At 39.3% G+C, this 19,713-nt stretch overlaps 1 protein-coding gene across 3 annotated transcripts; it reads left to right on the top strand.

Annotated features, from left to right (window-relative positions):
- The first annotated feature begins 277 nt into the window (after positions 1 to 277).
- On the top strand, positions 278 to 18,241 carry LOC104937242 (natural resistance-associated macrophage protein 2). Of its 3 annotated transcripts, XM_019256877.2 has the most exons (17): positions 278 to 432; positions 4,903 to 4,987; positions 6,565 to 6,701; positions 6,859 to 6,978; positions 7,716 to 7,835; positions 8,003 to 8,109; positions 8,211 to 8,281; positions 8,367 to 8,434; positions 8,546 to 8,701; positions 8,879 to 9,037; positions 9,157 to 9,243; positions 10,539 to 10,658; positions 10,738 to 10,887; positions 11,246 to 11,319; positions 11,859 to 12,012; positions 12,350 to 12,403; positions 15,739 to 18,241. In XM_019256877.2, exons 2-17 carry the CDS (start codon positions 4,954 to 4,956, stop codon positions 15,814 to 15,816), a joined length of 1,689 nt encoding a protein of 562 aa, XP_019112422.1. In that variant the 5' UTR covers positions 278 to 432; positions 4,903 to 4,953; the 3' UTR covers positions 15,817 to 18,241. The 3 variants fall into 3 exon arrangements, with proteins under 3 accessions (XP_019112422.1, XP_019112424.1, XP_019112427.1); XM_019256879.2 differs by lacking the exons at positions 278 to 432; positions 4,903 to 4,987 and adding an exon at positions 5,312 to 5,474; XM_019256882.2 differs by lacking the exons at positions 278 to 432; positions 4,903 to 4,987; positions 15,739 to 18,241 and adding an exon at positions 5,314 to 5,474 and having other exon boundaries at positions 12,350 to 14,973.
- The last annotated feature ends 1,472 nt before the right edge of the window (positions 18,242 to 19,713 follow it).

A 19,713-nucleotide genomic window follows, 5' to 3' on the forward strand; every position in this document is an offset into this window, starting at 1 on the left:
TTCCTCACTCGAACCGAGGGTCTAAGGACAGAGGGTGTCATTCCCTGTACAGATTGTAAAGCCCTCTGAGGCAAATGTATTTTTTGACTTTGGGCTATACAAATAAAATTGATTTGATTTTGATTTGACACATACATACATACATACATACATACATCACTCTGATTTGGATATTGAGATAAAACTTTTAAATCGGTCAAATTTCGGAACACAACATGAGGCGTTTAAAGGAGCCGGCTCTTTGAACCGGCTCGTTCACTAACTACACATCACTATTGCGCATGCGCCTTGAGCTCAAACGGTCGACATGGCAAAGATACGACTTTAGCCGTTAACGTGCTACTTTAGCGTTTAGCTTCAAACCGGCTCCGATGGTGTCAGTTTGAAAAGCAGCTTTCATCGACACCGTTCCCTCCTTTAAGGTTTAAACAGGTAAGAGGCGGGTTTAATACTTTGATAACGGAAACTTTAGCTCACCCGAGACAGGCAGCTAACAGGGAAACTTGTTAGCTTGACACCCACAGGGACAGACATGACAGTCAGCGCGTCTTTGTCCACATGTTTACAAGGTTTACAAGGTTTTTAAGGTTTTTGAGTTGCTTCAACTGCAGCCGACACACCAGCACGTAGCTAAGATGTCTGGACGAGAGGTCAAATGTTTTAGGTTGTGGTTGGCTCCTTCCCGTTAACTCCTGTGGGAGACACTGCCAGCATCACAAGGGTGACGTGTAGTGAGGTGACTTGTAGTGTAGTAAGGTGACTTGTAGTGTAGTGAGGTGACTTGTAGTGTAGTGAGGTGACTTGTAGTGTAGTAAGGAGATGACTTGTAGTGTAGTGAGGTGACTTGTAGTAAGATGAGGTGACTTGTAGTAAGGTGACTTGTAGTAAGGTGAGGTGACTTGTAGTGAGGTGACTTGTAGTGTAGTGAGGTGACTTGTAGTGAGGTGACTTGTAGTGAGGTGACTTGTAGTGTAGTGAGGTGACTTGTAGTGTAGTGAGGTGACTTGTAGACTTGTAGTGTAGTGAGGTGACTTGTAGTGTAGTGAGGTGACTTGTAGTGAGGTGACTTGTAGTGTAGTAAGATGACTTGTAGTGTAGTAAGATGACTTGTAGTGAGGTGACTTGTAGTAAGGTGAGGTGACTTGTAGTGAGGTGACTTGTAGTAAGGTAAGCTGACTTGTAGTGAGGTGAGGTGACTTGTAGTGAGGTGACTTGTAGTGAGGTGAGGTGACTTGTAGTGAGGTGAGGTGACTTGTAGTAAGGTAAGGTGACTTGTAGTGAGGTGACTTGTAGTAAGATGACTTGTAGTAAGGTGACTTGTAGTAAGGTAAGGTGACTTGTAGTGAGGTGAGGTGACTTGTAGTGAGGTGACTTGTAGTGAGGTGAGGTGACTTGTAGTGAGGTGACTTGTAGTAAGGTAAGGTGACTTGTAGTAAGGTAAGGTGACTTGTAGTGAGGTAAGGTGACTTGTAGTGAGGTGAGGTGACTTGTAGTGAGGTGAGGTGACTTGTAGTAAGGTAAGGTGAAATGTAGTAAGATGACTTGTAGTAAGGTGACTTTTAGTAAGGTGAGCTGACTTGTAGTGAGGTGAGGTGACTTGTAGTGAGGTGAGGTGACTTGTAGTGAGGTGAGGTGTCTTGTAGTGTAGTAAGGTGTCTTGTAGTGTAGTAAGGTGTCTTGTAGTAAGATGACTTGTAGTGTAGTAAGATGACTTGTAGTGAGGTGACTTGTAGTGAGGTGACTTGTAGTGAGGTGACTTGTAGTGAGGTGACTTGTAAGGTGACTTGTAGTGAGGTTTGAATGCTGTTAAACAGCCTTTTGAGACAGGCTTGTTGCCTTTTTAATGAGAAAATCCAGCATATAATATTAAAGGTCTTTGTTTAATTTACTCGACCTTAAGCAGTTATGTTGGTTAACTTAGACCCTCAGAATATGCAGAATTATAGTCAGACTAGTTGGTGCGATAATGATCGTCATGGTGAGTGTGTTTGACAATCAAAGAGGAAGTAGAGGGAAGCATAATATCACCTACAACTGCAAGTACCTTGGAAAACAAACAGTGTCTGTGTTGTTCTCAATACTAATACTTAAAGTGTTGTTAAACCAGGGCAGGGTGTCCAAACTTCTTTTAAAGAGGGCCAGATTTGACAATGTGAAGATCCCCGGGGGCCGATACTAACATTTAAAAATAATAGTTACATACAATAGCACTGTTGTGTAACAAGTTTTGTTTTCATTGTCACAATTATCTTTTTTTTTTATGGCAATGTCACCAAATCTAAGCCAATCAGGCGTGAACAAAACTTAACGAGTTTAATTGTGTATTACACAGTTATTGTTAAGTGTGAACATTTTCTAAAGGACATCTCTAGTCACAGCTCTCAGTTAAACTACCATGATAAATATGCCACTGATGAGTTCCTCTTGTCTTGTGCATTTAAAAAAAAAAAAAAGAGGAAACAACCTGTTTTATTTTACCTGTACTTGTTATGGTTTGTATTATTCCCTCAGGGCCAGCACATGGTGTATGTGAGCACAGGTAGGCATTAATGGTTTCAGTTGGTAAAACTGTTTGTGACTTGTGTTCTTGATGGACCGGTTTATGCAACAATTAAGTTCTTGAGTATTTGACTTCCTGATTGGACAGAGACAAAGATCTTTTAACCATCACAGCGGCTGAACGTCCCTCATGTTCAACAGAGCTGTGTTGGTATTGGACACGTAAGGTGCTGCTGCTTGGTTCTAATTTGAAAATACGAATGAACGTTTACTGCTGTTTCTTTTTTCCAGATACGTTGGTAGAGGTTGCTGCCGCTTCATTAATAATACAGGAAGAAATTTCTTTTATGTCTACTTTGCGTTGAGATTTTCTTGTTGCATGGGGTATAACAGTCTGCATTCGAGGGGTGTAACACTCAAGATCATTTGTCAGTTTGGGAGTTGACGTAGATTTTGTGATTGTAAAAGCTGCTCTGTGCAGATTAGGGCCCCCGTGGTGTTCGTTGTACCCAGTGTTTTGGAGGAAGTTTGATTAATGGATGACTGAATTTGTGGTTTCTTTCCAGGCAAGCTTGACCAAACCAGCTTTACAACATTTTGTAAAATCAAAATGAATATCATAATTTCCTTTTATGAACACCATGCTGTTACTGAATAATGTTGGGGACCTCCGTGAGAGTCTAAATCTCTTTTATCTGCACTTACACCTGGTTGACCATGGAATTTGACAAGATTGGCGCTGGCACATTAAAAGACAGTTACACAATCTGAAGACTGGAATCCAGGTCACGCCAGGACTGGTAGAAAATGTACCAGTATGTCGGCTGTAGCCAACATGAGAATGATGGTAGACTAAACATAAATAAAGCAAAAGAAATGCTCCTCTGTTGAAACATGTGTATATACCGGTGTGGCGGTTAGTGAATGTCAGGTGGTTTAATAGTCACACAGTGTACTTTCAAAGATAATCTGAGAACATGTAAAGATGATGATGGTTCATAAAAAGTGCTATGCGTGTGTTAGTGCAATTAGATTTTATACGTGCAAAGTACAGTGTCTATAGGTTGATCGAAAACAGAACTTGGCGGGTCGTCGTGTGTCTGACAAGAGAAAGTATGCATATTCATGACTTGAGAGTAAATAACTGTGAGCTAAACTCTCCATTATGAGTTTAATTAACAGCTCTGTTGTGTTGGGCTTCATCAGGTAGATTTTGTTTTTTGGTAAAAATCCATCATCATGTGGAGTCACTGTTGGATCATTTGCACCAGCTTAGTTTTGGTTTATTGTTGATCGCATCTTCATGATAAGTGCACACAATAAATGTTGGCAGAAATAATTTGAAACCTCATTTTGTACTTGTTTTGTTCAATAACTGACTGTGGCCATGTGAGAGCACATGAAAAAAAAAAAAACGAAGCGCCCCGTGGCCAAATAACAGAACTGACTACCAGGCCAGTGACCGGATCTGGTTCCCCAGGACACTTCCAGAAGCAACCACGTGCTTAAAATGTACTGTTGAATCTGAAGCCTGTGCTTTCTTTGCTTTATTTTTTATTATCTCATATTTAGATATTTCTCTGTCATTTCCAAAAAAATTGGAGCAAAAAGTGTCAGATTTAATATTTAGCAAGCTGCATTCAAGAATCTAAAAGAAAAAGAGCACAGACAGTTTTAAGAGATAGCAGCTCATTCTTATCTCATCTGCCGTGTGAAAAATGTATTTTTCAAAACAAAGCGCTGATTATTTTCCAAAGCGGGAAGCCCTGTGTTATATGGAAAGAGTTACTAATGTTTTTGGGTTATTTGTGGTTGTAATACAAGAAACAACTCCTCCAATTTAGCTGGAAACTAATATTATGACTTCAGTTTTGTTCCTCTTGAATGAATGTTGCTGCTGAGAAAAGTATCAAGGACCTTTTAGACACTTGGATGATGATTACTCTCTACTCTTGCTCTGTCTGCTGCCTCAGCTTGTTAGTCACGTGCTTTACCATGAGCTGTACTGTGTCAGAGAACATGTTGTTATAATGTACAGTTGTTTGGCAGGACTGATCTTTCGCAGAGCGTGTATGAAGCCGAGTGTTTAGAGGAAGGATGCATGTGGTGGAAGCGAAACTCAGACGCCAGTGGTCAGTTCAAGGCTCCTGCAAAATGTTCTCATTAACAGAGTGACCTTTCACATGCTGCTCATGTTGCTTAGTCACTATAATGACTTGTGACTTTTCATGCTGATGTCTGTTACAGGGGGAACAAAAAGTTGCACAGTCATGTCACATGTTGAGGTCTCTTGAACTGTTTCTTTGGCAGTCCGAGCGTTATAATTCCTCTTTTATACTCCCCCCAACAGTCAAAATGTCTCAAGCTCCTTCAGGTTATATAACTGTTGTTGTCTTATTCCAGGGAGGCTGATATTCATCCCTCAAGTTCCCAGGGATCCCTCAGCTTGCCCTGATGAAAGCCGAGCAAGATGGAGACCTCCTCGAAGGTAACTGCCTAAGATAACAGAAACATGACCGCCACGTTACAGACAACCCTGCCAATGTTCTCCAACGTTAAACACTCATTTAGTTAAAGCTACATTACACATCCTGTGTCCGTATGCACGCCGACAGAGCTGCTTAAAATAATACTTCTTGATCTTTGCATAAGTTTGGTTGTTATCACTGCCCGTGTGATTCGTTGAAGGGCAAAGGTCAGGACACTTATTTGTCCTGTTGGTGGCATTTTATTGACAACTCTAATCAGTCCTGCTGCGGTGGGTGTGTGTTCTGTACTCACTTCTCTCTCTTCACGGGTCATTTTTAGAAGCATGAATGTCGTTGTGACATCTAGTGACGCACAAAAAAAAATAAAAAAAAATAAAGATAAAGGCTGAGTCATATAAAAGCAGAGTCCCGGTTGAGGAACAGTGGACTTTAGGACCGGCAGTGAGTTGGAGATGAAGCGAGAAAAGACTGAAAAGTCCAAACTCAGTGAGTAGTACTCATCGTTTACTGGCAGACAGTAGTTTTAGCGTGAGATTTTTATTGTTGTTTATGTTGACTGGGCTTTTGTATGTAATCCTTTGTTTTCATAAAACATGTCGATGGAGTCATCGACTTTTAAGCTTTTGAAATAATAATTACAGGTTATTACCTTCATGCTGTCATTGGTTATTACTGGCTGCTCATGTCATTTAAAGTCTTAAACTTAAATCACTTCATGTAGCAGGTTTGAAAATGAGCTTGCTCTTCACGTATCAGCATTTTTTTTTAAACAATGCTTGCCTCTGGTCTTTGAACTGCTACAAATCTGTAAGTGTATGCAGTTTCTTTTATTAAGCTCCTGTACCTCAGACAAGTCTTGAACATTTTCTCACAGAATGAGAGTAAAGCATGGATACGCCGTGGTTTGTGGTCTGTGAAGTTATTTCAGGAAACTGGAAATGTCTGCTTTGGTGTATTGCAGACTGTATTTACCTCTGCTCAAACATAAAACCTTACCGGTTTCTCTTTAGAAGATAATTCATAAAACAAACTCCAGTTTGAGCCTACATGCTCCTTGTTTCTGAAGTAAAGTTGCTGTAAAATAATTTTAAAAAGCCCAAACTAGTAAAACATGGCCATGGTTTGAACATGGCCCCGATCCGTTTCTCACTCATTGGTTTTTCTTTCTTTCTGACTTTTTTAGTCAGGGAGTTGTTTATGGATTTGCTCTCTAGGAATTATTCTTCATTCGCATGAGATCAGGGAGTTTTATAAGGTTTTTTTTTCTTATGATACTGTCAGTACTTTGCAGGAACTGTAATCTGTATATTGTGGTAGTGATTGCACAACATTCTCAAATTTCCGCAGTTTAACTCGTGAATGAAAGGTTGTCATAACCAACCACAAAAATGAGGTTAGGTTAGACATACATATTTCTGGCATGGCATCTGAGCTAGTCAGCTGCTGTTTGTTTTTTTTGTTGTTGTTGGCAGAAATCATGTAAGTTAAAAACTGTGAGCAAGATGTGTGTTCCTTTTAGTCTCACCCTCCCCTCATCACCAATTCTCTCTGTTTTTGTTCTCTGGGCTCTTGTTAGAGGACTCTCCTCAGGATAATGGCGTCCAGACAAACCAGTACAGCGCCATCTCTCCTCCTGCCTCACCCGACACCCAGGATGAACCCTTCTCCACATACTTTGAAGAAAAGGTGGCCATTCCCAGCGATGTCAGCCAGGTTGGTCACCAGGTCTCGCTGTCTGTCTGTAAACATGTATTGAATGTAGAAGCTGTCATTATTAGTTTGAAAGGTTGACTAACTCACAAATATGCTTTTGGGCTGTTACTGTGGGACAGTCTCTCTGTAAAACCAAACATGTCCTTCTTGTGTTCAGGTATTCAGTTTCCGTAAACTCTGGGCCTTCACTGGACCGGGTTTTTTGATGAGCATCGCTTACTTGGATCCAGGGAACATCGAGTCTGACCTCCAGTCTGGAGCTAAAGCTGGCTTTAAGGTGATTATTGCATGGATTAAAGTTCTCCGGTGCTACCACTGAATTCTGTCATTTAGAGTTCACAGAGGCCATTTATGAGCTCAATGTAGATCCGAGGAGAAAAAATTCCTCCACAGTGGGGCGGCAGCAGCAAGTCAAGGTTGCTGCGACTCGGCCAAAGAACTTGCGAATACTCTCCAGCAAGTTTGGCTGTGACGTCTGCTGTAGCTCCTTCATCGTTTGAGCATGAAGGCAGAACTCCATCAAAAGACCAGAGACTATGGTCTTCATCATTGGAGAGAGGATGTCCTTCATAAGATGAACCAGCAACTGCTGCATTTCCATCAGAAGACCAGTCTGATGGCTCTCTGTCACAGGAGACATGTATTATATTCAAGGAGCAGCTTTAGGCTTGTTGGTTAGGAGCAAATTTGTGTCCGTAGTGTTTTCAAAGCAGATAGATTCAGCACCATGTTCAGTTTTGGGTGATAAGTCCTCCTACCTGATGTCTGGCAGCTGGGCCACACGGTTCACAGTTTAATATTTCAAGGTTGAGAAGGTTCCTTCAAACTTAGATGTTTCCAGATTCAGGATGTCTAGAAACAACTCTTGTCTTAGGTGTGTGTCTCTCTCAGTGCTCAGGCTGGAATGATCACAATCCAGCACAACACCTGATAATAGGAGCGTGATATAGGACCTGTTGTCTCAACGATGACGATGTAAAAACTCTGCTGAATTTGACTTTCTTTCTTTCGCAGCTCCTATGGGTGCTCCTTGGAGCCACCATCATTGGGCTGCTGTTGCAGAGGTTAGCTGCACGCCTCGGGGTCGTCACCGGGATGCACCTGGCTGAAGTCTGCAACCGCCAATATCCCACAGTGAGCATAGTCCTGTCATGTATTTCTCCTTCTAACTTTTGATTTCTTAAATATTGTTAATAACTTGAGTTTCACGTACCATGTGGTTAAAGATGAGAAGCCAAGATGAGATAAAGTAAAGTAGATGATTAAACTCCCTGATTATGTCTTTGATTCTGATTTTTCAGGTTCCTCGGGTCATCCTGTGGCTGATGGTGGAACTGGCAATTATTGGCTCAGACATGCAGGAGGTCATTGGCTGTGCTATAGCTCTCAACCTCCTCTCTGTGGGCAGGTACCTACTTTACGGCTTGCCTATGCGAACATTTTATACAGAATATATTTCTACAGTGATAGAAATTATTGACAAAAATATATGTTTTCTTCTGTTTCCAGGATTCCCCTGTGGGCAGGAGTCCTCATCACAATCACAGACACATTTGTGTTCCTTTTTCTAGACAAATACGGTACGCATTTACCGTCACTTACTTATCAATCTACGTCTAAGGAGCTATGTGTCCCGGTGTTGATACAGTTTCTATCTCCTCGTAGGGCTGAGGAAACTTGAAGCTTTCTTTGGCTTTCTCATCACCATAATGGCTCTTAGCTTCGGTTATGAGGTAAAAGTCTGTTACACTTCCCAACGTCATTCAAGTGTGTCCAGGTTGAGTTTCTAACAGGACGTATCGCAGCACCATGACATGTTCTGACTGTGTGTTTCCTGTCTGTAGTATGTGCTGGTAAAACCAGACCAAGGGGAGCTGCTGAAGGGGATGTTCTTACCTTACTGTGCCGGGTGTGGGCCTGTGCAGCTTGAGCAGGCAGTGGGAATCGTAGGCGCTGTCATCATGCCGCACAACATCTACCTGCACTCAGCGCTGGTCAAGGTTAGAAACATATTTTGTTGTTGCATGCAGTAGTGTAAAGGCTAAAAGAATGGAGATGTTGCATGAGTTTCCAGATTTTTATGACAGTTGTCTTTTGTTATATTACGAACAGCAAAAGTGACATTTTACAAAGATCTGAAAGTTGAGTGTCATTCTGTTTATTTCCTTATGTACCAGTCTCGGGATATCGATCGCAAAAATAAGAAGGACGTGAAGGAAGCCAATAAGTACTTCTTCATCGAGTCCACTATCGCTCTCTTCATCTCGTTCCTCATCAACGTCTTTGTCGTAGCCGTCTTTGCTCAGGCCTTCTACAATAAAACCAATATAGAAGTGGTGGGTACACAGTATTGTAGTAAGAAGTACTGCTAAAGCTCGTGTTGTATATCATAATTATAATAACACACAGTTCCCAGAGCCTCAAGTTGTCATGCTTTTTGTGTCCCCGGTTGCAGAATGCTTTATGCAACGCGACCGGCAGCCCTCACACAAATCTCTTCCCTCTTAACAACGGCACACTGGAGGTGGACATCTACAAAGGGGTACGTCTGGTCATCATCACAACAACAATAAATCCTTACTGTTGTTAAAAATGCTTTTATAATGACAAATTATTATGAGATAACTGCACCAGTCTGATGAGTTTTAATCACATTTTATAATAGTAATAATTACAAAAATGTAATCAGAGAGAGAATTAGAAGAAGAAGACATAGCATCGTCTTCTCACACATTGGTGAGAGTGCCAACACAAAGTTTCCACTCGAAGGCTCTGCACACCCACACAGTGCTTTCAGTTATTGTGGCGGATTAAACCTCCGTTGAGGTTGAGTTAAACCAGGTCATCACACTTGATCGCTCTGCCCCATTTCTTCACTATGCACTAATTCTAAGCAGGTTCGAGTATGTTGTGTATTTCCAATGGGGGAAAAAAGGGGGCAAACGTTAGTTTTGAGTGTATTGTTGATGTACAAATGGAAGCAGCGCATAAAAGAGACATTGTAGATGGTGATATGACACCTGACGAAAGAGGAGTATTAAATCTTTGGCATCATATTGGCAGAGGCATTCTTAAATTGCAGTTAGAGGACATATTACATTGCATCGTTATTTGCATACTAACTGCAAAAATGGTATCCTGCCAGTATCCGTGTATAATATGTGGTGCAAACTGTGGGACCAAGCACACCTTTAGTCCTTATTCCAATTCTGTCCTATTCTGTAGGTTATTGTGTTATATACTGATCTGTGTAGTACTGTTTTGTTTAGTTTTATTCCAGTATAAAGTATTTTTAACCATTTTATACTGGACAGAAAACAGGATGTAATTATATGTGTCACTGCACGTTAATCATACAGTGACTATAGAACACCACGGCCAATTAAAAATTAATTAAAAATTAAATAAAGTGTCCGCAAAATGTTTGATATCGGTATCGTACACATAAGGTATACTATTTAATATATAGTATAAATTTGGGACCATGCAGATGTACATCAAATATTTAGATATCATTTAAAAAGGCACAGACGCATCTAATATCATTAATAATTATATCTAATGAAGCCATGCACGTCATGATCGTGACACCTAAATGGAAAGCATTGATATTATTACCTGTGTGTTTCAGAGAAAGTTTACAGTGATGATGAAGAGGTGAGAAAAGGTTTAATCCGACACCTCGTGGGTGGATCAGGAGCTCTCGAGAACTGATTGGAACGAAACAAAACTTCCATTCGGCTTTTTTAACTTCTCCAGCTCTCTTGTGTGTTTTAAGGGTTAAGATAGGTGGACGGACGATCTTTTATTTCTCTGTTGGCATGTCTGTTTGTTCAGGGAGTCGTCCTGGGCTGTTTCTTCGGCCCTGCAGCCCTCTACATCTGGGCAATAGGGATCCTTGCAGCTGGGCAGAGTTCCACCATGACGGGTACTTACTCTGGGCAGTTTGTTATGGAGGTAAGAATGTTTTAGTATTTTGAAAATCAGTAAAGAGAAGCGTGCATGCTTATGTTTTATCACTTTCATGTTTGCTTAGGGCTTCCTGAACCTGCGGTGGTCCCGGTTTGCCCGAGTGCTGCTGACCCGCTCCATCGCCATCACGCCCACTCTGCTGGTGGCCATTTTTCAGGATGTTCATCATTTGACGGGGATGAACGACTTCCTCAACGTGCTCCAAAGCATGCAGGTCAGAACAAAACAATCCAGGCTTCACAATTAATTCTGTCGTGTAGGATTTTGCTAAATAGAAACCCCCTCGCTTCAACATCTCCTTCCTATAGTGTGAAGGAGAAAGCACTGTGAAGCTTTCCACTCCCATCTTGAGCCAGTGTTTAGTTTGTTTTTTTTAAACGATTGTCTGCTTTTATCCGTTTTCAGGAGAAAATGAGAACATTGTTATGCATATTAAATAACATTTGTATTCATATTGGACCTTTAACATCCCCTCTATTACACAATCTTAAATCCATTTTTTTATGTCCTTATTTATTTACTTTATTACTCTTCCTATAATATTCAGTGTCATTTCTCTTTCTGTTCAACAGCTTCCATTCGCTCTGATCCCAATTCTGACCTTCACCAGTCTGACGTCCATAATGAACGACTTTGCAAACGGACTGTGAGTGAAATTTCTACATTTCTTTTTAAAGTGACTTTATCTGCGTCTCTCGGATACATGTTGTATTTGTCAGTTTGATTTCTTGAACTGTAAGTATTATGTTGTGAGTGCATTCATCCCAGTCAGTTGCTTCCACTGCAATATATCTTAAAATTAATTGAACATTTTGGAGATCCATGTCTACTATCATCTTCATCATCTTCTGCAACTCTGACTCATCCATCAGGATGTGTTTTAGGATCAAAATTAATCAGCCAACTTCAAACTGAGGAAGTGAAAAGCACGACCTCTCTGACACCCAGTTGGGGATAGATAGAGGTCTGTGTTTAGTTATTTATTAACACATCAAGGCCACTCTTTTCCGGATGAGTTTATTTTAAAACTTACTGAATGTTCCTCTGTTTCCCGACATGTGGACAGGTCATTTAGCCTGATATTGTTTATTAGAAAAAGGCTGAGATTGGGTTACGCAAAAGAGGACTTCACTCTGACTGACCGCATTATTTCTCAATGGTCTAATAAAGTTCCTGTTTCCACAGGGTGTGGAAGATTTCTGGAGGCGTCGTCATCCTGGTGGTTTGTGCAATCAACATGTACTTTGTGGTGGTTTACGTCACGGCGCTGAACAGCGTGCTGCTCTACGTTCTCGCTGCTCTGCTCTCCATAGCCTATTTGTGCTTTGTAGGCTACCTGGTGAGTTTTGGCTCGAGTGAAGTGGCGTGTGTTAACGCAGACGATGATTATGCGACTAACTCGTAACTAAGTTTGAATTAATAACTTACTGTCTCAGTTTGCTGATGCATCACAACTTAAATATACTTAAATATCAGACTGTTCTTTACACCTGATTGTGAGAACACATGCAGGAATCACTTTAATAATAAAAGGATGTGTAAAATATGTTTTTTAAAATGAACAGAGACGTACATTGTGGGGTTTTCTGTCTCAGTCTGTCTATTTTTAGTGTAAAATACATATTTCATGCCTGGTTGTGTCCTGACCTCTCTATCTCCCCTGTCGTTATCTGCAGGCATGGCACTGTTTGGTTGCTTTGGGGGTTTCCTGCCTGGACTTTGGCAGCAGGGTAAGCAATCCACCCGCTGTGTTCATAGAGGAGCCGTCTGAGTACGACTCCTAAGAGCCGAACAGGACATTAACCACCAGCATTCCTCTTTTCTTCTTGAAGAAAACTGAGCCCTGTACACAACCAGGACTTTGCCCAGATCACGTAGGATCTTGAGAGCACCTTTTCCATTAATGTCACGTGTTTTATTGTGTGTTGGGCTGGGTCTCGGAATTTGGTGCTTTTTTAGGTACGTAATTTAAAAACTACACCAGCACAGAAAAATTCTAAGACTTCTGAGGAAATGTACATACATGGGTTAACAAATCAGTCCTCGAAGGCAACAGCTGTACTCAAAGTGACATACTGTGAAATAACTGGTTTGTACGACATGTAACTCTACTGATGATTAATCCAAGTATCTGTGTGAAAACAAGATTTTCCGTCCTTTTTTTTATAAAATGTTGTCTAGGTTTTAAAGGTAACAACTCTTTACGTTTACTGTCGTAGTAGCCACAACGTTTGAGGTCACTCTGCTACAAATTCCTTAACGAGCTTGACGTTTTATTTTATTTAGGATTAAAGAAGCTCAGAATTACAGCAATGCCACAATTCTTCCTCCCATATTTTCACTTAGTTAGGTCAGCAGCTCTTATTAAACATAAACTATCTACCTTTCTTTTTTATTTATCACCTTGTTCTGTACTACTTTTCACTTCATCACCCTGCTCTCTGTGAGCCCTCTCACCATGGTAACGTCAGCCTCCCAGTGTCATGCTGCTCGTTCTGTCACGCTTTCCACTCGGACTACCTCAAATCCTGTTTTGTTTTTATTTCGTCTCTGCAGCAGTTTGATTTGATCAATTTCAACACTTCGGATTTTTAAGAAAATATAATTGTGACATATTTATGAGGAAGTTGTCCTAATCCTACCATCTGTACCAAAAAAAAAAAAAACACCAAATGACATCCAGCCCTAATCGTGTGTGGGAGGGGAAAAAAGTTTGGGTACAAGATTTTCTGTCTGACATGTCAAAGAAGTCCAGAGTGGAAATCTGGTCAATACAACCTGTAAGCTGCTGTAGTGCTGCCTGATGAGAACTACAGTATTAATGTGATCAAGAGCCATCCCGGTTCTTGAGTTTGCTTTCACATCAAAATAATTAACAGTTTTATTGTTGTACTCATGATTTATGCATTGTAATGTGTGTGCTGCCTGATCTAAACTGCTCCATTCAAAAAAAGGGAAGCTTAATATGACCGCTTCGTCCTCAGAGCCTCTTCTAGTGCCTCAATAATAAGCATGCCAGTGACGCAACTTAATCAATGACAGGAAAATAAGCGTGTTGCACTGTGCAGGAGTTGTTTAATTTCCTGAGAGTTTATGTGTTTTTGTCTTTGCTTTAGTGAGACCAGGATAAACCTCTATCCCACTTTTTTGTTCTGTATTATTTGTGGGGAAAAAGCTTCAGGAGACGAAGCAAGTAGGGTAATATTAATATTACAGGCACAAACTTTGTGACTTATTTATACCGCTGTGCAGAGATGCGAAGGAACTACTTATGTGGTAGATTTAAAATACAGTTAAATTGTCGTAATTGTCACGACAACGATTTGTTTAAAAGAGAACTGGAAATGGTCAAAACAAGTCCAGAGGAAGTGAAGTTTATTTATATATAGGACAAATCACAAGTTTGTCTCAGAGGGCTTTACAGTCTGTAATCTATCTTTAGGCCCTCGAAAGCAGTCATTTTGTAAATCCCAGACTGCCACAACTCAGCTAAAAAATCCAGTCTGGGTCAGATTCATTCAAATGTTTAACACACTGCATGTGTTTAATGAAGCTACAGTGTGTCAAGCACTCTGCACTGACTCATTTAAAACCTCCCAACAGTGTTAGTTTATTTTTACATGTATGTCTTTTTCTTCCCACAAAAAACTAAGAATACTTTTAATTCTTACTGTAGATTTGTAACAGAAGTCCACCAGCCTTGTTTTACTAAAACAACCAGACATGTGTATTTGATAAAATAACCAAGAGAATTAAAGCTTAAAAAAAATGAATGATTCATTTCTAATATTTACCAAGTGCTGTCATTTCCTCTCAAATTATAAAGTAGACAACAGCTCAGCGGCTTTTTCTGTTTGTCCCATAAAAGGCTGTTTTAAATCTAACATGTCCATATCTTGAATAAAGTTAAAGATGTATGTATTAACCAATAAGAGCAGACGGTTCACACAGTGAAGATCTCAGGTTCTTTCAGAGATTTTTGTTGCATTAAATTGTGAATCACGCACAGTTGCAGTTACCAAAAGCTTACATAAAGGTTCTCAAGGTTTTTTAGTGGAGGTAATAGAAGTGTGGTTCAGTTCATACAATGTCATGATGAATACCTCTCTGGCAAAAAAAAATATATATATATGGCAAATGCACATTTAAACTGTTACAGATAAAACTTTAATGTAGTTATGTGTAACACCGAAGCTGACACTCATTTCTGCTCTTTGGGACTGAATGGATTAAGAGTCTGTCCTTTGCTACTGGATAAAGCACACCATGTGTTCAAAATAAATGGGAAATAATGACTATACGGACATTTGTTGGCGTCTTCTGTCTGAATGTCTGAAGGAGGAGTCATGAATTATGTGTTTTTTAACTGAAAGTCTACTAGAGAATTATCTTAAGTTTGAGGTTTTCTCATAAGAACTGCTAAAATACACTAATGATTCTGGCTTTGTGGCAGTTAAAGTCCTAAATCTGATATTTTTTCTTACTGTACAACCTGCTATTTTCATTTACTATGTGGCACCATTAATATAACCTGTTAAACTGGCCTGTAAAAAAGAAAATATAAGATGTGCTGAACTTTAAGTGGTTTATTCCTTTTCCCAGATTAAGAGGGTCAAAGAGCCAAATTTAATTTGTTTACCTCTCATATAAGCAGGGTTGGTAGAACGTCATAATAGGCGATAGAAATGCTCTTTTGCAGGACTTTCCAGGATTTAATGAGTTTGGAAAGTATCACTTTGACCCAAGGTGAGCACCCTTAATTAATCTGTAATCACATTCAAATTGGACCAAATCTACCACTGATCAAAACACAGCATTGATCGTGATGTTTCATTTATTATAAGTTACATTACAGCATGCCAAAAACACTGTATGTGTGTGCAGTCTTTAGGTTTATGAGTAAGGTCAGAGTTTTTTCTTCATTATATAACTGATACATCATTAAAATACCTTTATTTTCATATCTCAGTTTGTCTTCATGAATGATGAAACAATGCAGAGCTGATTTATTTCACCATGTCTGCATACGACACCCTCGCTGATCCGTCTCTCCTCTCTCTTTCAGACTCACATGGGACTCTCACGGCACACAGACATTTACTTACTGAACGACATGGACGCTGATTCCCTGGTTGACAGATAGGAGGACACATGTTGTGAACACTGTAGTGAGGATGACCTGACTGAAGCCCGGGCCAGTATATTCTGTTCGTCCTCACCTTTCTGTGCCTAACACATTTCTTTAAGTGCCTTATAGTTCAAACAATGAGGGACGCTTCCCATCACAAACGTCTCTCATGAATAATGTTTATGCAAATAATGGTTAAAGCAATATTGTAGTGTCATAAACATGTGCATTGTCATGATTACATTACTTGGGATCAAAAACTAACAAGGTGAAAGCTTGCCAACAGCCAAACATCAGACCCAGCTAATACTACTTACCAGTCCAACACCAAGAAGTCCAGCTTGCCGTCTTTTATTTCTCTAAGCTCTCGCCAATGACTAAAAAGTCAGTCCCAGATTTACTCATCTGGCAGCTTCTTGCTCGTTCACTTTCTCGTTTTCTTTTCTCAGCATCTTATGTCAATGTCCCCTTCGGCCTTTTCGCCTCGCTCCATTTCGTCCATAAAGGCTGCTGTGCCTGGTTACATTACCCGCTTACCCAGCTCTGGTTCTGGCATGACACATGCTCCAGTGAGCATTCGCCCAGGCCTGAAAACGTCTTCCTCGGTTGTCCAAAAACGTCTGTGGTACAAGAGTTGAGTCACAGCAGCCAGAGGGCACCAGAGGGAAGAACAAAAAAACACTTTCACCATTAAAATATGATCCAGTTTCACCAAAATCAGTTGAAATAGTTGGTGGTGTGTGCCGTAAAGTGTTACATACTAACGTGAGCACAAAGTTACAAAGTGCAGAAACATGCATACAGAGCACAGAGTGGGTTCAGGTTCCCGTGACTGTGAATCACTCCTTTTTAAATGACTGAACCGTTACAATAACACCATAACTAACTGTCCAGTGATAGTTAATGAACCGACGCTGCTGTGATGAAGTTTTTCAATCCAGAAATGGCACAATAATAGTCACTATTCTGCATCGTTGAGACTACACTGAGGGCTACACTAAAGACTCTGTAGACATTAGTCACCCCTGTGAAAACACCAAAGCTCAACGTTAACAGTTCTTTAAATGTTAAATGTCAATGTTGAAACATTCATCTAGATGTTAATATTGGACTATTTAATTGTTTGTTAATATATTAAATATATACAAGGTATTTATGTGTGATTAGTCACACTTTTTCTTGTGTTTTATACCACATAGAGGAGAATGACAGTTTTATGTCATTGTGTATACAGTTATGCAGTCTGTTTTTTTAATTCTGGGCATTTCTTCTTTTGGAAATAAAACCAAGCCTTATGAAGATTGGTCATAAAAATGGCTGCTAATTGTTAATTATTAATTATTAATCATTTCTCTGGTCCTTGTGGGCATAAAAAAAAAAAAGACACTGGCAGCAAACTTTAAGCTACACGAACATACATGTGTATGTTTTCTCTGCATGTGTTTACATTCCCATTTAATTCATTTAGATTTTTTATTTTTTTTGGTTGAATGCTGTACTCAGCTCAGCGTTTCTCATCAATCATTAGAATTTAATAATTTGTTAGCTTGTGTTATTTTTATTTAACTTTTCTCTCCGTTAAACTTAGGCCAGTATGTTTCAAAAACTGTTTATTAATGTGTATGTTTTTAAAAATGCTACTTCAACTTGTGTATAGTTTTAGTGGACGTTTAGTTTCTTCATTTTCTTTATCTTCTTTTGGGGATTTTTTTTGTTTTTGTTTCTGGATGAACCAAGATGTGTGCACGAGTTGTCGTGTGCACTCTTGTTACAGAAAAACAAAACATTTAATTTCTCAAATGAATATGGAGGAAGAAATTAAGCAGTTGGCATTGTGGTGCAAACAGGTTGAGGTACAGTGAATGGTAAATATGAAAAGTAATGAAATGGTCTGAAACATGAATAGGTGCTAATATGACAAATAGCTTTTAATTGTAACAGGCTGATACTTAGAGACCAGACAAAACACTATTGACTTCATGATTGTGCTCGGTTGGTTTGGGCTGATATCTAAACCAAACCTTTTTTCTTTTCTCTATCTCAAAAATAAAAAAAATAAAACTGCACTTGTGTGCAGACGACCACAATGCCTCCTGTGTTCACCAGTGTGCCTATTCACTATTCAGTCAGTCAAAAACAGTTACACACTAATACAAGAAACCCACGTCACTGTAGGTGGAACAACACAGCTGTAGCACGTTGAGTAGAATCATTGTCAGAATATACGTTGTAGGGATTTTCTTTAGCCTTTTTGTTCTGCATTTGCCATAATTTTTTCTTAGGAAGTGTGTATGAATTTATCCAGTGGGACATACAATTGTGTAATATTAAATAGGTTTAATAATTTCTCATGTGACAAATTCCAACTTTGATTTAAATGAATGTTTTAACGTATATAACTAAGATGTCATGCCAAATAAAAACCAAATATTTGTGCAAAGGACCTTTTTTTTTTAATATAATTTTGCTCCTGCAAAAGAAAAGCAAGCACTTATCTATAAAAGAAGTGGGCCAAGGTGTAATTGAAAGCATACAGTAGAAGTTGACATTGTAAGCTGCAAATATTTCAAATATTTTTACTCACAGCAGAAAAGGAGCACTTGGAATTGAATTTAGCATGAATTAAAAACAGCTCGACCATATTTATTATCGATTAATAAATCATTTGTTTTAAAGTGTGCTAGTTTGTGAACACTTTCCATGGCCAGTCAGGAAAATAGTATTGTATTGTAAGTCAGATTAAATGTGTTTTTTTCTGATTTGATCAAATTGAATTGAGTATTGAGACCCTACTAAAAAAAAAAGGGGTGGATATATTATTTTTTTGTCACCAGATCTGCTGTCATCTGTTATATTTTTGAATATTGTTTTTTCTTGTTGAATAAAAAAGTCAAAATAAATTTGAATACTGTGTCTTCAGTATCTTTAATGTTTCTGAATATTTATTACTTTTAGTCAAAAAGAGACAGTCATCACTGGGGTGTGTGTCTAGTATTAAATAATTAGTATAGTATAGATATCTTATAGAAAACCACTGAATTATTCATACTACGCATCTCCTTACTCTCCCTCATAACTCATTTACATGTCACTATTTCTTTATTGCTAGAAATAGAATAAATGTAATACTATACTAGAAATAAAACACCAACTCGATTACTCCATATTTGGTTTTGTATGGTTTTACACAAAATTTTTATTAATGTTCCAATTTTAAAAGCAAACTCAAGAAATGCTTGTGGTGGGGACGTGATGCATGAGCTGCAGGAGAGAGGTGTGCAGAGGGCTCAGGTGAGCAGCACACCTGTTCACTGTTAACTAATCACTCTCCCCTTTAACAGTAGCGTACTGGACCGGGCGAGAGACAGGACAGACTGGGGAACACATACACAGGCAAACAGCAGCAAGAAGGAACAGAAGCCTGTGAACGGCTGCAGAGTGTGTGGTGTTTTGTGGCGTGTTGCCATCTCAATAAAAGATTAAACTTGATGCTGGCTCAATGAGACCATAACATATAAAAAGGACGCCACACAAAAGTTTCAAGGTTTGCAAAAGAAAAGATTATTTATTAATAGGCTGCCTCCTCTTTAACCCCTCCCTGATTACCAAATTGACTGCCAGCTGTGGAGGAAGGAACAACAGCAGCCCCAAAAAGAAAAGGAACACTTCCACTTACCTGGCCACACATAACAACATGTAGATCAGTGTTTGATTTGTCTGCTCTGGGCTACTGTACAAACATGGCAGTTCAACATGGCAGACTCTGTGGAAGAGGACCCACTCTCACTGTAGATTTTATTATTTTATTTTTTTAACTTTATTGCAAAATACAATACAAATAAGCATATTAAAAGAGGAATCAATCAAAAGTAAAAGTTGATAAACTGTCATACAGCGATAGGTCTTTCTTTG

The sequence above is a fragment of the Larimichthys crocea genome, chromosome VI (assembly GCF_000972845.2).
Source record: "Larimichthys crocea isolate SSNF chromosome VI, L_crocea_2.0, whole genome shotgun sequence".
Classification (NCBI taxonomy): Eukaryota; Metazoa; Chordata; class Actinopteri; family Sciaenidae; genus Larimichthys; species Larimichthys crocea.

What these genes read in the sequence shown, in the direction of transcription:
- LOC104937242 (XM_019256877.2), top strand. Translation starts at nt 4,954, where the DNA reads ATGAAAGCCGAGCAAGATGGAGACCTCCTCGAAG. An exon ending in TGCACTCAGCGCTGGTCAAG is followed by an intron (nt 8,702 to 8,878) that starts GTTAGAAACATA and finishes CTTATGTACCAG; the next exon opens with TCTCGGGATATCGATCGCAA. An exon ending in ATAAAACCAATATAGAAGTG is followed by an intron (nt 9,038 to 9,156) that starts GTGGGTACACAG and finishes CCCCGGTTGCAG; the next exon opens with AATGCTTTATGCAACGCGAC.